Source organism: Schistocerca serialis, chromosome 1 (assembly GCF_023864345.2).
Source record: "Schistocerca serialis cubense isolate TAMUIC-IGC-003099 chromosome 1, iqSchSeri2.2, whole genome shotgun sequence".
NCBI classification, from domain to species: domain Eukaryota; kingdom Metazoa; phylum Arthropoda; class Insecta; order Orthoptera; family Acrididae; genus Schistocerca; species Schistocerca serialis.
In genome coordinates this window covers 82,166,751-82,187,179 of record NC_064638.1, presented here as the reverse complement: position 1 = coordinate 82,187,179, position 20,429 = coordinate 82,166,751, and the positions used below count along the sequence as shown (strand labels likewise).

General features: G+C 40.1%; 1 protein-coding gene across 1 annotated transcript in view; it reads right to left on the bottom strand.

The window, feature by feature from the left end:
• Positions 1-20,429, bottom strand: part of LOC126478670 (potassium/sodium hyperpolarization-activated cyclic nucleotide-gated channel 4-like) — a 70,740-nt gene that overhangs the window by 24,549 nt on the left and 25,762 nt on the right. Inside the window, exon 3 of the mRNA XM_050103763.1 lies at positions 18,333-18,588. Within this exon, the coding sequence (XP_049959720.1) occupies positions 18,333-18,588 (256 nt within the window). The remainder of the gene's footprint in view (positions 1-18,332; positions 18,589-20,429) is intronic.

Genomic DNA, 20,429 nt, shown 5'->3' with positions numbered 1-20,429 from the left:
ACCTCAGAGACGAACTGTGACAAATAGCGTATTTGCGGATAGTGAACTCGCGAGGAGTGTACACCGTCCTGAATCGCTTAGAATTCGCTAAAGTAACTTTTTGTGTGCCGTCCGTGATAACTATAAATCCGCGTGGCAAGTGGTGAATATTATTTTCACTTTTGTGGCGATCATTTATGTTGAACATTTGTTTTGAGTATTAGTAGTCAGGGCGAAAGACAAGTAGATAGAAACGTACCGTAGAGGTCGCCTCTGAGCTGATAATAGTGCTGTTTAGAATAAAAACATTTACTGTCAATTGAACATAGTGAATTTCGAAGTGTTGTACGTGATAGATTTTACTCAATGTATGTTTGAACTAAAACCTTATACCTTCATTTATAATCATAGTCCTGATCCCGCTAAATAGAAAGAGAATAGGAACATTTCTTTCAGTGGGCTGGACCAAAACGTGGCCATGCAGACTGGAAACTAAGGTCAGTATGTTCTCCTTCGCCTTCTTGCTGACCACAAAATTAGTTGCCAGGCTCGCGTGAGAAAGACGGTGAACAATCCTCAAACAACCACCAACCATCATAATATTTAACCCGCCACCCTACAACGCCATATCAGCATGCTTTAAAGACTTGACTTCGGAAGATGATATCACAGAATTCTCCGGTGTAAGATCTTGATTCATTCAGTGGGTCTGATTTAATTATTCTGAAGCGTCGTAGATTTACAGAGTGCATTTTGCTGTTCTATTACATGTGGGAAAAATACAGGACTAGTCGAGGATGTAAAAACAAACTGGTGGAGTTGCAGAACGATAGGTAGTGAAGAGCATAGGTAGTTAAGAGCATACGTCTATCACAAATTTCTTCAGTGCTGCAGGTAGTGACGTAGTGTGGTAATATTTGCTACTTCACCACTACCTTTTAAAAAATAACTATTATTCGTATTTGCAAGTGAATGACTTGTTCTGTCCAACATGTTTCACTTGGTTGTTTCAGGAATTTTCTGTGGCCTAGATAGAAAATGTTTATTAGACGTGACTGTACAACTTAACACAAAATATTTATTGTTCGGTAAATATTTATTGTAAAACTTTCAGTGTAGACCACTGAAGGGGCCTAAAACAATTTCATGAAACCTACATCTACATCTACATACATACTTCGCAATCCACCATACGGTGCGTGGCGGAGGGTACCTCATACCACAACTAGCGTCTTCTCTCCCTTTTCCACTCCCAAACAGAACGAGGGAAAAATGACTGCCTATATGCCTCTGTACGAGCCCTAATCTCTCTTATCTTATCTTTGTAGTCTTTCCGCGAAATCTAAGTTGGCGGCAGTAAAATTGTACTGCAGTCAGCTTCAAATGCTGGTTCTCTAAATTTCCTCAGTAGCGATTCACGGAAAGAACGCCTCCTTTCCTCCAGAGACTCACACCCGAATTCCTGAAGCATTTCCGAAACACTCGCGTGATGATCAAACCTACCAATAACAAATTTAGCAGCCCGCCTCTGAATTGCTTCTATGTCCTCCCTCAATCCGATCTGATAGGAATCCCAAACGTTCCAGCAGTACTCAAGAATAGGTCGTATTAGTGTTTTATAAGCGCTCTCCCTTACAGATGAACCACACCTTCCCAAAATTCTACCAAGGAACTGAAGACTACTATCCGCCTTCCCCACAACTGTCATTACATGCTTGTCCCACTTTATATCGCTCTGCAATGTTACGCCCAAATATTTAATCGACGTGACTGTGTGAAGTGCTACACTGCTAATGGAGTATTCAAACATTGCGGGATTCTTTTACCTATTCATCTGCATTAATTTACGTTTATCTATATTTAGAGTTAGCTGCCATTCTTTACACCAATCACAAATCCTGTCCAAGTCATCTTGTACCATCCTATAGTCACTCAACGACGACACCTTCCTGTGCACCACAGCATCATCAGCAAACAGCCACACATTGCTATCCACCCTATCCAAAAGATCATTTATGTAGATAGAAAACAACAGCGGACCTACCACACTTCCCTCCCTGGGGCACTCCAGATGATACCCTCACCTCCGATGAACGCTCACCATCGAGGACAACGCACTGGGTTCTATTATTTAAGAAGTCTTCGAGCCACTCACATATTTGGGAACCAATCCCATATGCTCGTACCTTAGTTAGGAGTCTGCAGTGGGGCACCGAGTCAAACGCTTTCCGGAAGTCAAGGAATATGGCATCCGTCTGATACCCTTCATCCATGGTTCGCAAGATATCATGTGAAAAAAGGGCGAGTTGCGTTTCGTAGGAGCGATGCTTTCTAAAGCCGTGCTAATGCATGGACAGCAACTTCTCTACCCCAAGGAAATTCATTATATTCGAACTGATAATATGTTCGAGAATCCTGCAACAAACCAATGTTAAGGATATTGGTCTGTAATTTTGAGGATCCGTCCTTCCACCCTTCTTATATACAGGCGTCACCTGCACTTTTTCCCAGTCGCTCGGGACTTTACGTTGGTACAAAAACATCAACAAAGACGAATAACAGTTATTTTTATCTGGGTGTTGTAATAAATATCATTCTTTTATGAGAATAGATTTAGATATTTGTCTCGCTATCTGTAATTCTTTAGAAAGGAAGTAATTTATCTCTCACTAGATGCCGAATAAAAGCCTGATTAATTACATTTTTATACAGGAAAATAAACGAGGAAACAGAATTTGTTACACTAACACACTAACCCGTGACATCATCAAATTCCCTTTAAACAAATGCATACACTCCATTGGAAACGTCCGGTGACCGTAAGCTCACTGAATTTTAAACTGTGTAAATAAAAGTATCCATTGTCACGATCGACTGCATTTAAACAGCCGACTCGTCAACTCGAATCATTTTTCAGCAATTGTATGTACATTAACAGGTGGTTGTGATTGCAGTTTTATGCCGCCAGTGCGCGCAACAGAACGAATTAAAACAACGCACGGCCCAATGACCTCACGCTGTTCTGCAATTCGTTTTGGTGTTTATTTATGAATGAACGAGCGGTTAACATTTTAATGTGGGGAGAACAATGACAGGTGACTGCTGTGTTGCGCTCTGTACATAGAGTCCGAAGTAAAAACGGAAAACACAGTTTATTTATTTGTGACCCTTCCGTTTGCTAGCGGAGTGGCTGGATCAATATTTCAGGGCACCTCTGGTACAGTCCCATAACTACCTCGTGTAGGTCAGCTCCGTATGTCAGACTGTTTCAGATTCTGAGATATCTTGAAATAATGAAAGGTATTGTGGCCAGCGTCTGGGAGAACACATTGATCTAAAAGCTGCTGTCTGAAAACCTGAACAAATGATGATATGCGTTTGTGTGTGGGAGGGAAGGTCGGGGGCTGAAGGAAGGGGCAATTATTAGGCCTTCTAATGGTGCTGAACATTTTTCTGTGGGACACTTGAATTTTTGCGGTTTATGAAATCACACTGGAGTCATACACTCCTTATCATTTTTTTCCAGTCAATTTGAATAATAATGAGCATTTGTTTGATGTGCTTTGACGACAGAAACACTGTTTTTCTCTCTGTTCGCGTTTCTATTTAATCCCTTTACACTGAAGAGAATTGTTGATTTCCATACGTCTCCGCTATTTAACTATGGATCTCTTCTCCTTATCACATTGTCCAGTCGCAGAATTATCGACAAGTGATCCCCCAGCGACAAACTCGTAGACATTAGCTGGTGTGTTGTTGGATAAGGTTGTTGTCCTACATCTGCATTTACGACTCGTCGCACTGTCTCAGCAGCAATCTACAGATCCCCTTTACAAAACTCTCAGATGTTGATCAGAAATTTAGGTGTATTATTGAGCTACCTGACTAACAAGAGGAAACAGTAGTTTGTGGAGATTTCAGTGTAGACTTCTTGAAAGACACACACAAGGAAAATGAAGTAGAATCATTAGCTGAGTGTTTCAAACTGATTTCAGTAGTTAATTTTCCAACTCATGTGCAGCAAGAAAGTAGGACCCTGGCGGATAACATTTTTATAGACAGTGCTATAGTTGGAACAATTAATGTGTACCCTGTTGTTAATGGACTATTTGATCCTGACGCACAATTAATGGAAATAAACAATATAAGAGCCTACAGCCCTGAGGAAGATTCATACAGAACACTGAGGCTAATTAATGAGAATAGGATAGAGTATTTTAAGTCAGTACATAGGATGAAAACTGTATGGAATATTGTCAAACAGGAGACAGGTCAGTCTGTCAGTGTCAAGGTACCATAAAAGTTAAAGTAAATGGCAATATGACTGACCATCCACAAGTTGAGAGTACTTTTAACAATCGTTTTATAATGTAGTATGAAAAACACGATTAAGTGGTTCAGTTTAAAAAACAATAGAATATATCTAAATTTCATTCCATAAAACTTTAAGCAATGAGAAGTAGTACTAACACCCTTTACTGAAATTAATAGCACCATAAAATTCTGAAAACGAAAAGCTTGTATGGTGTTGATGCAATTTCAAAACTGAGTTCTAAAAAGTTGTTCTAACTTTATAAGTAACGTCCTTACCGATATATGTAATGCATTATTGGCACAGCGAATTTTTCTCTATAAGTGAAAATATGCAGTTCTTAAATCTATTTATGAAAAAGATAAGATGAAAAACTTAAATAATTTTAATATATATTCTGTATAATTATTATCGTCAGTTTTCCTTGGTGATATCTTTTTCCGAAACATTTGACAAAGTTATACAGTCAGGAGCAGTCTAACAAGGAAGTTCATGCAATTTACTTAACATGTTGGAGTTTGGATTAGAGAAGGGTTGCTTAACTGTGAATCCTATTTATACACTGACCCAGCATATACTTAGAGGCTCAAATAATAAAATGTCACCAGCTGGTATTTTCCGTGATCTTTCTAAGGCTTTTGATTCTGTAGATGATGTTACATTAGGACAATAATTTAAGTTTTATGGAGTTGAAAGCTTTATACACAACTGGCCTGAATCACATCTAACAAACACAAGGCAAAAGTTGTGCTGAATAATGATCAGTGTTTGAAGGAGATAAAATTGTGGGGACTAACGAGAAAAGAGAAAGAGAATCCCACAGGGTTCAATATTGTGTCATCTCCTACCTTTTAGACGTGACCTTCCACATAACATTCAACAGGCAGAAGTGACACTTTGCAGAATTGGTACTAGTACTACAATCAATTATATTAGAGAGAAAGCAACAGAAGATTTTGTTAATTATGTTGGCAGAGAATTATTAAACGGTTATGATGAATAAAAATGCGCTGATAGCCGATAAAACTTGGCTTTATTTGACCATGCTACCGGTTTCATGGCTTGCTGCTGCATCTCCAGATACAACCTAGATATCTGAGAAATGAAATATAAATTGTATTACAGAACTGTGCTTTATTGATGATTGTTTGAAGACTTTTACTCACAAAAATTATTACATTCATCCATCATAGTTGAACCCATCGTTCTGAGAATACTGCCATTATTTAAAATACCATAGAACAAAGGATAATTGGCCCATGTAACATCCTCTTAGGTTACCGGGTAGATTAAACTGATGTACTAGCCATTCATTGCACAGCAAGTGTCTGTATGTAAAGGAAATAATGCTGATGACTAAAACCAATTTCGGAGGTATACTCATACGAGCGTAGTTAACGGTGGAAGTAGTGCATGACAGTAGTCACAAAGTATAGTATAATAGGCAAGCCGCCTTCTTTTATGTCGATACTGAAAGTGCAGCTTGCAAAAGTAGGCCCTCACTTCTCCAGCTCCCAGGAAACACTGGATGCCTAGGTAAATTATAGCTATAATATGAACACTGTGTCGCAATGTACACATGACTAAGAACACTGTGTCAGTCTCTCATATTCAAAATATTCTTTCTTGTACATATTATTTCTTGTACATATATTACTTATAGGAAATATTGTCTTCATATCTAAGTTTTCTGCCCATATTAGAAGAAATGAAATATGCAGGAACGTTGTTTTTGGGGAACCTAAATATGGTAGTCGGCTAAAAATTACCGTTGCTCCTCTATCCCATCTGGGACACAACATTATTCTTTCTTATTATACTCTTACTTATCGTATTAAGAAATTTCCGTTTTGATAAGCAGTATTCTGTATCAGTGTGTATTCTTTACTTTGGGTCTCTTTTGAAAGGGGGACTTCACACATACGATTCAGTATGGCACTAACTGCAGCCGATGTATGCTTAAGTGTTTGGCATGAATCTTTACGACTAAACAAATCTGTCGTTGTAAGCTTTCTGTAATTGTCAAAACTGAGTTTTCTCGTAGTTTAACGTCATTGAGAGAGCCAAAAATTGAACAGGGCGATCATCTGCATGGTGTAAGACAAACTGTATTATCATTCCTTCTGGCCCGTTCCCTCTATTCCATGGACGAATTTGTATTTAGTAGCTAGTAAACTGTAAAAAAAAAAAGCGTAGTTGTATGATTAGGTCTACAAAATAAAGTGTTCACTAATGTTAACACTTAACATGTATACATATTCTGTAAAGTGACTCGTTCCACATCGATACGATCAAAGAATGGTTCAAATATAGCATACAACACGAACTTTGAAATACTTATCACTAGAACACATGGCTTAGTGAGCAGATTTGGAAATTGAGAGAATGGATCTGGGTTTCAATTGTAGTGGGACAGTGCACGAATTAAATAGTTTTGAAACTAAAGCTCTCCATTGTGTGAATATATGTCCACTCCAATCCTTTAATACAACAGAAGCGAAGGAGTTTACAGGCATGAATATAGTTTCACTTCCTAGTGAAATTAAATGACGAATGAATCATCATGTAGCTACCTGACCAAAAACCAACAAAATAAGCATTTCTGTGCATTTAACGCTGTCTTCGGTTACATTCCATCCGGTCTGACCTCATTTCGTCATAAGTGTTAAACTCAATGTATAGTACTACCTTTTCCAACTAGCATAGCGTGTCCTCATTATTTACGAATACAATAAACCCTGCTACCATTCAAACTAACCCAGGCTTTTTTAACTCGTCCATTCATTCAACACAAATTTTTCATAGAAATATACATTTATTTGTTCTTTTTAGGAATTACTTGTTTTCTAACATTTTTCTAATCGATTTGCATCACCATTCTGCAACACAGTTTTTAAATTCACTTAATTTCTCCTTTACTTTTTTATAGCTCTCCACGCTTCACCTTAATATAGGGCTGTAATTTAAACGATCACATATTTTTCCCCACTTAAAACAGTTTCCATTAGAAAAGTTTTGCTCATGAAGTAACTCTTCATGTGCGTCGCTTGGTTCTGTATGTTTCTGATGCATCGATCGTCTTCCGTATCACAACTTTCCAGACAACAGAATCGTTAAGGCACTGTGCTATATCTCCTAAATGTTCATACTCTTTACCATAAATACACGTGTCACTCCACATTACTTCTTTCCTTATCATTGCAAATTCTATATTAAATAGTTTTTGATTGCGTACATTATTTAATTCCTTATATTTTTGTTTCCAGCAACGAGGACGGTGTGATTCGCAAAAGCTACGTTGATATCAGTTTCCACCTTAACTTCCTTCACGTTCAGTGTACTTCTTTCACTTTCTTCATTTCCACTCTTACATATTTTTTACATAGTTTGTCTTTTCTGACTTGTAACATTTGTTGTTTGCACTTGACTCTTCTTCGAATTACAAATAACGTGTTCGGGTCCATAAATCATAATATTCTTCTAAGGATTTCTGCGATAATACTTTACCATACATCTCTTCTCTAATTCCGTTTTTGCCCTTTTGCCTTTTCTCATTACCTCAAGTGCCTACTCAGCGCTCTTCTGAGCTAGTACTGTTCCCTTAAGCTGATCTGATCATCCCCCAACCTTTCCTTCCACTATATTCTATTCTGCTACTGAAATTAATACAGAAGTTGGGGTGTTAAAACTGATACGGATCATTATACTTACTTGCTACTACCTTGTTCAGTAGTGTACTTATAATCCCCTTCTCAGAACGTTAGACTGTTTCTCCAGCTCTGTGATGTTCCTAGATTGTATTCCCTTAACACAATGTTATAATGGTTCTTTCGATTGTTTGACACTGATCTACCGTAGTATTTGTGGTAAAAACGTGTTTCTATTTCAGAGATTTGTAACTAACTTTGAATATATGCTAAGTCTGTACACTTTTATAACTGAATTGAGAGGAATTTGTTTCTTGAGGAGTGAAACTAGCGTATCAGCCAGGGTATTGGTCCTAAGATAAAAAAGTTATAATAAACCTACCTAAAATACAAATTCCGAAACCATTACTTAAAGTGGCTTGTTATCTAAACCAGAAATAAACAGTCTCCACGTATAGAGGCAGAAATACTTGAGACGAGATAGTAACGATACAAATATACATCTAGCGCAAAGCTCAAGGCGCAAAACAGAATTTACGCTCTAAAACGCGTAATGATATTAAGGTTGTCTTTTTTAATGCATTTCATTTACATTGCTTGAATGACTAACCACCTCCTCCTTCTCTTAACCAGTGCGTACCTACCAGACACAAACGACTTCTGTGACCTACGGTAGATATTCAGATTCATTTTTCCCTAAAATTTTTCCTCATCTTCGCTCGTTCAGATATTTGTTAACTATTCGCGGCTAAATTAATCCCTCAAAAATTCAGGTGACCATTGAGAGGATTGGACGATACAAAGTGAGACAGAAAAGTAAAACTTTGTCTCCTTGCTTTTCTCAGAAATGAACTCTACCCAGTTTTGTACAAACTAAATTTAACTATGACAGATCGTGAAAAAGTTACAAACACGGAAAAAGATGACGTCGATAGTCTTCGACAGTTACTTCGAGAATGAGGCATATCGGGAACTCGTGTCCAGTGCATTTTTCGTCTTCCTCTCACCTTAATGTATGAGTGAAATACGCCACTTCTGTAGTTGTTCCAGGTAGAAGAAGAACTGATTGTTTCAACGGTATGCTGTAATTTTATAGATGAGTGCAGAAGCGAAATATTGACCAACGACATTCTCTTCGAATATAACCGAAATGGTCTTTCCAACGGGCTACACATCCCAAAAACTATTATCTGGTTTCTCCTACGAGAAATTGTAACCTCTCAGTGTGGTCCATTGATCTGCGTATTTTACGACTAAACGGTAGGGATCTGCATGTTATGAATAAAGCAACTTTTAGCGTACATCTGTGGCATTCTTGTAACTATTCATTGGACCTTAATTGTTTTTTACTCTTCCAGGAATTGCCTTCTTCCCTTTGTCTGCTTGTTGAACGTCACCCTATGTATAATACTAGTTGCGGGCTATGTAATTAACTTCTTGTTACTGTCGTGATAAGAAAGGATTGACTCGTAAGTCTTCGTCACGTTGGCCAACATATGCTTGCTACTTCGAACGGCTAAAAGCAAGAGGCAACTACAGCCGTTATATTTCTCGAGAGCACGCATCTCAGGTTTATAATTTAATAATAATGGCATGCTCCCAGGAAAATAATTCGGTGATAAAATAGTCCCCCATTTAGAGCTCCTGCAGGGAACTCTCGAGGAGGAATTTGTTACAAGAAAGGAAAAATGTGGCGTTACGCGAGTCAGAAAGTGAAATAACATTAATAGTTTAAGGAAATTGAAAAGTGAAACTGTTATGTCGAAGTAGATATAGTGTCAGTGAAATGTGGTGGCAAGAAGAACAGGATTTATAGCTGTATGAGTACAGAGTTATCAAAGCAATATGAAAAAGGAATAATGCACGAATAAGTAGCACTAAGAAGAAAATAAGTATATAGCTATACTTATACGAATAATATAGTGAACAAATCATACTCAAGACAGAAACCAACCCAAGAATCACCACTGTAGTACAAGTATTATTTCTACTTCCACCGCAGATAATGAAGCGCTTGAAAAATGATGAGATAAAGAAAATTATTCAGCACACTAGATGAGACAAAAATTTCACTGTCATGTGGGCTCATGTGTGACTTTTCAGTCTTTAGGTACAGACCGTTCATCGAGCTATTGATTGTATAGGACTGATAAGTAAGGAACTATTGTATCAGCATACTCTGTATGCTGTAGGCTAATTGATACAGTATGGATGAGAGAGCCTGCCTTTATTAAGTGATTTAGGCTGCTTCGCAGAATCCGGAATATTTACTTCTAAGTTACTGATATTGACAGCTCTTCTTGATTCGAATTCTGGAAGATGTTCTTATTTTTTTGTGAACGAATTTCGGAAAACGGTATTTAGTAACTCGATACTATTGGTAGTATTGTCTGTAGCATTATCTTTGCTATTACACAGTGAAGGTGTTGATTTTACGTTACTGTTGGTGTATTATAAGTACAATCAGAATGTCTTTGGATTTTCTGTCAGTAAATTGATAGGTTGATTTTCAACAAGAAAAGCTTAAGAACGGGAGCGTCTAAGCGGCTAAAGATATTTTAGGTTTTCAGTTATCAATTTCCTCACGGTGCAGATGACTGGATTTTAGGCAACACACATTGCTTAAGATCGCCACACTGTGCCTAAGTCCTGGAGTCTCTCAGGGGCATAACCAACTATAAAAGGCGGTTATAATTGCTAGGATGCGTTACTGGACAGTCTGTCTTTAGAAAAAAAATTGTTTCCCCCTCTACATTTTTGATGCAAAGACTTCGAAACACTCTGTGTAGAAAAGCTGTGTAAAGGGAAAAAATTTGAAGTCTTTATTATAGAAAGGTAAGAGGAAGCAGATGGAAGATGTGGCAGAGCACTACGGGGACTAAGTAGGAATACATGATATTCCTTCAGAATTACGCTTCAGAGAAACTCCCATGAGAATGTTCCACGCGGTATGTTGAATATATGAGAGAAGCAAATTACTCCCACACTTCAGGAAGAACGTAATAATCCCTTTACCAATGCAGGCCTCTGCTGTTAAGTATATTAGCGACTTGTCAGCGTAATAGATCATGGTTACTAAACACTAACACGAATTATCTCCAGAAGAATGTAACAGCTGGTAGACGCCGACTATGGGTCATACCTCTGGGTTATGGAGAAATGTAGGAACATGCGAGACAATAATGACCTTACGATTTGTCTTAGAACAAAACTGGAACATTTGTAGATTAGAAAGTTTGCGACTAAGTCAATGGAACTTTCTTTCTTTCTTTCGCTTACGCCATAGTCCTTCAGCGATCGCAGGGTCGGCGTGGTTACAACTGATTTGGCAGTGTTAGTGTTAGGGATGCCCGGATGCCCTTCCTGCCACCATCCTGTACCCCCCAGGACGGAATCAGTGTACCCCAACTGTCTGCGTCTAGTGTAAATCGTGAAATAGCGCGGACGTGTTTCAAATGTATGCGACGCATGTAACTGAGGCGGTACATGGGGTCCAGCCCGGTATTCACCTAGCGGGATGTGGAAAACCGCCTAAAAACCACATCTAGGCTGGATGGCACACCGGCCCTCTTCGTTAATCCGCCGGGCGGATTCGATCCGGGGCCAGCGTGCCTACCCGAGTCCAGGAAGCAGCGTGTTAGCGCTCTCGGCGACCCTGGCGGGTTGCGACAAAGTCAATGGAACATACTCTGTCAAATTCTTACTGTATGAGAGATAAAACACAGAAAACGAATGGTTATCTAAAATTTGCACAGATACCTCACAGAAGTTATAACAACTGCACGACACAAGAAGGGGGCAGAAATTGAGAAAAAAGTGAGACAGAGTGGTAGCCTACACCTAAGTTATTACTTTTTACGCCGAAGGGAACTTTGGAAATGGAATTAAAGTTCAAGCTGAAGAAAAAACCTTTAAGGCTTGCGGAAGACATTCTAATTCTGTCACAAATGGCAATGGAGCGTGAAAGATTATTTATAGGTAATAGATAATGAGCTGAGCAAGAGATTTTAAGTTGAATCTTAACGAAACCCAGTAAAAGACGGTAGTGGAATGTAGTAGAATTAAATCATGTGATTATGGAAGGAATGGGGCTATGGAGTGGGACATTACAAATAGTATACAAGTTTCGTTGTTTGGGCAGAAAAATAACAGACGATTGCCGCAGTAAAGACAATATAAATTGTAGACCGGCAACAGTAAGAGAAGCTTTTTTGAAAAAAGAGAGATTTGTTGACTTCGAAATTAAATTTAAGTGCCAGAAAGTTAATTCAGAAAGTGTTTGTATAGAGATTATCCCTCTACGGAAGCAGAAAGACGACGATGGACAGTACATTCTAGAGGAGAATAGAGGCGTTTTAAATCTCTTGACGTTGAAAAATTCCGAATATTAGATTGGTAGATAGAGATCTAATAAAGGGTTACTGAATCGACTGAAGAGAAAAGTTTCAAGGATGAACATAACTAAACGAAGGTATGGGTAGGAAGGACACATTTGCAAGCATGTAGGATTTGATCATTTTAAAATTGAAAAATGTGTAGGGAGTAACACAGTAAATGAGACTAAAGTTTGACTATAAGATGAGTGTTCAAGTCTATATAGGTTGCATCAGTCGTGTACAAATGAAGAACATTGCTCGGGATAGACAAACTTGGAAGGCTGCATCAAACCAGTACTCAGACTGAATTACACGCTTACAACAATCCGTCTCCGCTCCCCTTGCAGGACAAATCTCACTAGAGAATGAGTTGGAGCTGGTTTCCTCGAATCACAGCGCTAAACGTCACGCGAGATCCGTTCTCCATTGACAAACTGCCATAACAGTTGGTCGGTTTACTACCAGTTCCTTGCCCTTCTTTCTTGATGTCTTTGGGTCCCGCGTTAAGAGTCTAGCACTTCCGTTTCGTATACCATCACAAATTATAACCACACCAAAAATAACACACACCCACACATCGATGTTAATGAAGCACGCACGTTTCGTACGCAACACTAACCAAACACTACTTGACACTTCCGCACAAGACGCGGTTCAACGTCACATATACAGTTATCACAATTACAGTGATCGGTTTAAATTAGATCAGCTTCATACGATATTTAGTGAAGTCGAATTTTCGAAACCTGCAGTTCATTATTGTCATTAGATCACTACAGTTATAGATACAAGTAGCGAAGGCAATTTTGTTGCATAGCAGGGGCAGATGTGGACTCTGACCACAATCTATTGGTTATGAACTGTAGATTAAAACTGAAGAAACTGCAAAAAGGTGGGAATTTAAGGAGATGGGACCTGGATAAACTGACTAAACCAGAGGTTGTACAGAGTTTCAGGGAGAGCGTAAGGGAACAAATGGCAGGAATGGGGGAAGGAAATACAGTAGAAGAAGAATGGGTCTTTGAGGGATGAAGTAGTGAAGGCAGCAGAGGATCAAGTAGGTGAAAAGACGAGGGCTAGTAGAAGTCCTTGGGTAACAGAAGAAATATTGAATTTAATTGATGAAAGGAGACAACATAAAAATTCAGTAAATGAAGCAGGGAAAAAGGAATACAAACGTCTCAAAAATGAGATCGACAGGAAGTGCAAAATGGCTAAGCAGGGATGGCTAGAGGACAAATGTAAGGATGTAGAGGCTTATCTCACTAGGGGTAAGATAGATACTGCCTACAGGAAAATTAAAGAGACCTTTGGAGAAAAGAGAACCACTTGTATGAATATTAAGAGCCCATATGGAAACCCAGTTCTAAGCAAGGAAGGGAAAGCAGAAAGGTGGAAGGACTATATAAAGGGTCTATACAAGGATGTACTTGAGGACAATATTATGGAAAGGGAAGAGGATGTAGATGAAGATGAAATGGGAGATATGATACTGCGTGAAGAGTTTGACAGAGCACTGAAAGACCTAAGTCGAAACAAGGCCCCGGGAGTAGACAACATTCCATTAGAACTACTGACGGCCTTGGGAGAGCCAGTCCTGACAAAACTCTACCATCTGGTGAGCAAGATGTATGAGACAGTCGAAATACCCTCAGACTTCAAGAAGAATGTAATAATTCCAATCCCAAAGAAAGCAGGTGTTGACAGATGTGCAATTTACCAAACTGTCAGTTTAATAAGTCACGGCTGCAAAATACTAACGCGAATTCTTTACAGACGAATGGAAAAACTAGTAGAAGCCGACCTAGGGGAAGATCAGTTTGGATTCCGTAGAAATACTGGAACACGTGAGGCAATACTGACCCTACGACTTATCTTAGAAGCTAGAAAGGCAAGGAAAGGCAAACCCACGTTTCTAGCATTTGTAGACTTAGAGAAAGCTTTTGACAATGTTGACTGGAATATTCTCTTTCAAATTCTGAAGGTGGCAGGGGTAAAATACAGGGAGCGAAAGGCTATTTACAATTTGTATAGAAACCAAATGGCAGTTGTAAGAGTTGAGGGGCATGAAAGGGAAGCAGTGGTTGGGAAGGGAGTGAGACAGGGTTGTAGCCTCTCCCCGATGTTATTCAGTCTGTATATTGAGCAAGCAGTAAAGAAAACAAAAGAAAAATTCGGAGTAGGTATTAAAGTCCATGGAGAAGAAGTAAAAAATTTGAGGTTCGCCAATGACATTGTAATTCTGTCAGAGACAGCAAAGGACTTGGAAGAGCAGTTGAACGGAATGGATAGTGTCTTGAAAGGAGGATATAAGATGAACATCAACAAAAGCAAAACGAGGATAATGGAATGTAGTCAAATTACGTCGGGTGATGCTGAGGGTATTAGATTAGGAAATAAGACACTTAAAGTAGTAAAGGAGTTTTGCTATTTGGGGAGCAAAATAACTGATGATGGTCGAAGTATAGAGCATATAAAATGTAGACTGGCAACGGGAAGGAAAGCGTTTCTGAAGAAGAGAAATTTGTTAACATCGAGTATAGATTTAAGTGTCAGGAAGTCGTTTCTGAAAGTATTTGTATGGAGTGTAGCCATGTATGGAAGTGATACATGGACGATAAATAGTTTGGACAAGAACAGAATAGAAGCTTTCGAAACGTGGTGCTACAGAAGAATACTGAAGATTAGATGGGTAGATCACATAACTAATGAGGAGGTGTTGAATAGGATTGTGGAGAAGAGAGGTTTGTGGCACGACTTGACTAGAAGAAGGGATCGGTTGGTAGGACACGTTCTGAGGGTTCTAGGGATCACCAATTTAGTACTGGAGGGCAGCGTAGAGGGTAAAAATCGTAGAGAGAGACCAAGAGATGAATACACCAAGCAGATTCAGAAGGATGTAGGTTGCAGTAGGTACTGGGGGATGAAGAGGCTTGCACAGGATAGAGTAGCATGGAGAGCTGCATCAAACCAGTCTCAGGACTGAAGACCACAACAACAACAACAGCGCAATGCTTAGCGCACGAACTTCAGGTTCAGGAGATTGTAGGTTCGAGTCTCATGAAACGTAGCGATTTTTTGTTCGTTTGTTTGCGAATCGAATCAAAAGCTTTTGATTTAAGTGATTTAAATGTAATAGTTTTTTTTGTTTCTGATATTTTGCCCACGTCATTTCATCATCAAATTGACATTTATTTGCTGTTTGTTTTTTAAGTTCTGTCACTCTTTGGCGTTTGGAATCTGCCTATGTCACCTACAATAATCTGCAACCAAGTGGCAACGAGCACAGCTCATTAGTTGGCAAAGCGGCATCTCGCGCAGCCAGTGCGAGGATAGTTTCAGGTAGCCAATGATAGCGAGAAATTGCGGTTTTCTTTCAACAATTAAACTGAATTTATTCTGTCTTGCATTTGATCGCTCAGGTGTGCTTTAATTGCACTGAACAAAGCCATCGTGATTTTACGAGGGTTGTCCAGAATGTAAGTTCCGATCGGTCGCGAAATGGAAACCACTGGTAAAATCCGGTAAAGCTTTTACACATCTGTTGGGCAGTGTCTCTAGTATGCCCGTCGAGCGTGTCACGTCGCTCTTTTCAGTTTTGAGTGAACAGAGAGCACGTAAAGATACGTAGGGAATAGCGTCTCCCATCAAGTATGAAGGCCTGGTTAGGGATTTCGCCTGTGTCATGCAGCCCACAGAACACAACTGTTCGAGCAGTTCCTTCTTCATGTCAATTCTCGGCCGCACACAGCAGCGGCAATGAAGACGCTCCTGCAGCATTTCGGATGAGAAGTGTTTGATCACCCACAATGCAGTCCGTAATTGGCTGAGTCTCATCTCTGCTCACAAGAACAGCTGGCTATGAAAACAAAATTTTTCCACAGACAACGAGCTGCAGACCAGTGCAAATAACAGGCCGAAAGCACAGGTTGCTGCTTTCTATGATGAGGATATTGGAAAGTTGATACAACGCTACAACAAAACTCGAAGTTTGAGGAGCGACTATGTAGTGAAGTTTCTCGTTTTCACTGTGGTTCCCATTTCACGAGCGATCGGAACTTACTTTCTGGACAATCCTCGCAGTTCGGCCGCAGATTATTGACTGCCCTTTTCTTGGATCGCTGCACATCACGAGGAGGTGAGCTACGAAACGCAGTACAGACACTGGTCACTTAAAACCAGCAATCTAGCATTTCCGACTGTGAGTTAACGAGCATAGCGCTCTCGTTTAAATATATGGCCGAAAGAGTCAGCCTACAGGAATTGTGAAACGAAACCTGTCGTCCAGGACCGCGCGCCACAAAGGGCGCAGATTCGCCACGAGATGGCGAAGCTCACAGGCATCTATTGTCTATTGAGACCTAAGCGCTGTAGTGCGTGTGAGTGAGACAGACGAGAACTTACATCATCGGGAACCCAGTAGACAGCGTTTGTGGCCGAGAAGACGTAGCAGTGTTAAATATGCGGACCTACGATCGACAATAAAGAGAAACGTTTATGTAAAACTATTTAATTCTGTAGCACTGCAAAGAATCAAGCCACAGTAAATTTAATCTTCCATCCTCCATAAACTTTCATGGTGATCCCAATAAAACTTGAATATCGATCATATCTATAATAGTTTAGGATTTACTGTTAAAGTGAAATAAACACGTTTTGTAACAAAGACCTGAATGCTGAAATCTGAACGCTTTGGTCGATCTTAACGTTTGAAATTTCATATAGAAGCGCATCATTAATATGGAAAACATTGTAAATATCAACTCTCTAACTTTACTTGTTTAAAAGATATAGTAAATTTAAATTATCAGTATTTTCAGTTAAGGATCAGATCATCATTTCCACCAAACAAAACACATTGAACGATGTCAGCATGACAGCTTATTGAATCATTAGGTAATAGAATATTTGTTACAAAGTTTATAGCATAATAGTTACTTTTGTTCTTTATTTATTTATCAGAAAGCACATTGGTGCAAGGCTACTGGCCGTGACATTCGAAGTTTCGTTTTATGTAAAATAATTTAACGTTTATTATGTAATGGATGTTATTATTACTTTATTTAGAACGTGAAAGTGGTCATGCTTTGATTATTTAAATGTGTTAAAATGTAAAGTTATGTAGAATAAGCTGTAGCGAATCAGATGGACGGCTTCAGGAAAGGGAATTGCGTTAGTCAGTTGAGCGAACATGTTCGGTTCGCGGGAAACGCGGTCGGAGACGGGCAGAGGGCAGTTCTGGTCTAGACACGAAAGGGTGGAGTTCGTATTGAGAAGCGAAAGCGAAGAGTGGGTCTTTAGCCAGCTAGGAAGTGAAAGGACTTAGAAAATGTCGGGTTGTGTGGTATCGCGGGACTTACTCTCTGAGCAGGGAGCGCCTGGTGTGAAGTCTAACTTTTCTTGTAAATATCGAGGTGGAGTATTGGACTCGTTTCGCGATGAGACAGTGAATGATCTAGCTGTATCAAATGGATTTGCGCTCGAGTGTAATAGTAATTCAAAATACTACCACTTTCACTGTTAGTTTTCTTTCTGAATAAACATTCTAATCAAATCAGAATTGTGTGGCCTACATCATTTATGGGTCGTTAATTTAGTTCTCGATATTATTATTACGGTTATTATATGTTATATTAACTGTGTATTTCGCAAACTTGCCATCGGCCAGACAATTTAGCCAAAGGGTCACAAGTGTCTAATTCAGGGCGTGTAATGCGACATGTGCCGCTCGACCCCTAGACGAATTTGAGCTCGATCATCTTTGGGATGTTAGCTCGCACGTCATACCTCGCGAACGTCACTTCCCACATTGCTCCGCACTACACATTAACTACAATTGTGAAGTCACCCGCTGCGTTTTTGTGTCAGGCAGGCAATATCGCAACACTGTAGCGGCATGTGAAAGACGTCAACTGTGATGTATTCAATCGCACTGTGGTTCCGTCTGCAAAGAGACGTCTGCAAAGGGACGTCTGTACAAGCTGATGCTGTGCGGTGTGTCTCGCATTTTCGCGGTACTGCGTTACAGGCGGCGGCGGCTGCAGGGGGCCGGTGAGGTAGCCGTGCGCCAGTAAGGAGGTCAGTCGGTCCCGGCGGTGTCCGCGCGGCCGCCCCCGCAGTGATTGCCCCATAAATCGCGCCGGCGGGGGCGGCTCGGCGGCCCGGGGGCGCTCCCTGCCCCGCTGCCGCCTTACCGCCAACCGTGCCGGAGGCGCCGTTCTCTTCCGGCGGTTTCTGATAACTTACTGCTTCTGACTCAACATTTGTACTCCAACTGCAAAAAGAGAGAGCACAAGTGCGAATTCCAACTGAACAGAGTTTTTTTTATTATGTAGCCTTTTGTCTAGTAAATTTTCGTTTGCAGTGGAATGTGTGCTGATTCGAATTTTCCTGGCAGATAAAAACTGTATAGCGAATCGTAACTCGAAACGATAACTTCCCGCTGCCAGTCGCTCTATCAACCCAGATCGCCAGCCGTTACCACTTCCCTGCTGTCGCCGAGTGAGTGAACTATTTCATGTTCAAAAGATTTCCGCTCTGTTTTACAGATCAACGAAGAATACCAGACACTCTCCTTTCGCTTATAACTCCATCAATAATTTTGTTATCGATAGAAATGGTTAAGATTTGTGACTCCTACATACACGATGAAGTGCTACGCGCTTCAATCTTTTCATTTCCTATATCTCAAGGGCTCCATGTTCTGAAGAAGAAGAAGGAGGTTATGATTTACCGTCCCGCCAACAGAAATGTTATTCTAGGTGGAGCACGGCTCGAAATATTGCAAGAATTGGGTCAGAAATCGGCCATATCTTTTCAAACCATCCCAGCATTTGCCTGGAGCGGTTTAGAGATATTACGGAAAGCTAAACATGAATGGTCTAACGCGGAGCTGAGCCATCATTCTCTCGAATCCGACTCCAGTGTTCACGTTCTGCCATCTCGTATCAGAACAGTTTTTAGAGCATCATCTTTTCCGTGAAAAATACACCCGGTATTCCATCGAGATATTTTGGTGTTTCTTCATGGGTGTTTTCTGGGCATATTGATGTAATGAAACCGTGGTCTCCTGTGTCTTGTTGCCGAGTAATAACGCAATCGTGAGTTATTCGATCTTTTATCACACTCTGGAAAAGTAAATTCAATACAGTGAAAAGAGTTGTGATAAGCGAACAGTAACTCTGGACGTAGAATAATGCGATAACCATTCGATGGAAAAAGTGCTGCGGCGTGGCTGCCGTTGTTGCGGGAATGCTCAACACATTGATGGCTTTGACGATTTGCCATGACGTTTAGTACACTCTTACACGACATGAGTATGAGTCAAGCCTCCATGAGTAACCCTATCCATACTGTTGTGCATCAGTTTTAACGTACAACTAACACTGCCGAAAAAATAAACACAAGATAAAACCGAGCAATATTTAATGCAAACTTGAGGGCGAACAGGAAAAGGGGCATTACGTTTGTCAACAGCCACTGCTGTGAGTGGATGGAACGAGTTTGTTTCCAAACAAGACAAGCATCCCATACCGTCATCGACACTTATATTGTTGTAGAGATACTTTCAGTGCAATACATAAATAGAGATAACTGAGATAACAATCACAAATTAGGAGAAGTATCTCTGTTGCAGGCCCTTTACAGCAAAGTATTCAGAAAATATTCCTCAAAATTCTCCGAGATTTTGTCAGTATCATTTTTCTGCACTTAATAATAGCCATATGTTTTACATCCTGTTGCAGTAGCTTGTCTGAATCCGTGTCTGGGAAATCACTGGGGGAATAGTCGGATGTAGGCTGTGTACTGGGGTATATAGTGCATGACTTATAAAGAAATGCCGAGTACAAATTGTGTTAGGTGGTCAGACACACGGGACCATGCGCTGTCGACCAACAACTGCGACTCAGTATACGAGAAACGTGATGGTGGCAGCAGTCTCCCACCAATACGTGTTCCATAAATTTTCACAAGGAAGTCCCGTGGGAAAATGCAACCTTTCTTCTAACTGCTTAGTAGCACAGTGGTCCTTGGAAAACAATACAGAAGCGATTCTGCGTGTCGTGGATCTAAAAGTCCTCAGTAGGTGTCCGGAAATATGTGACGCCAAATGTC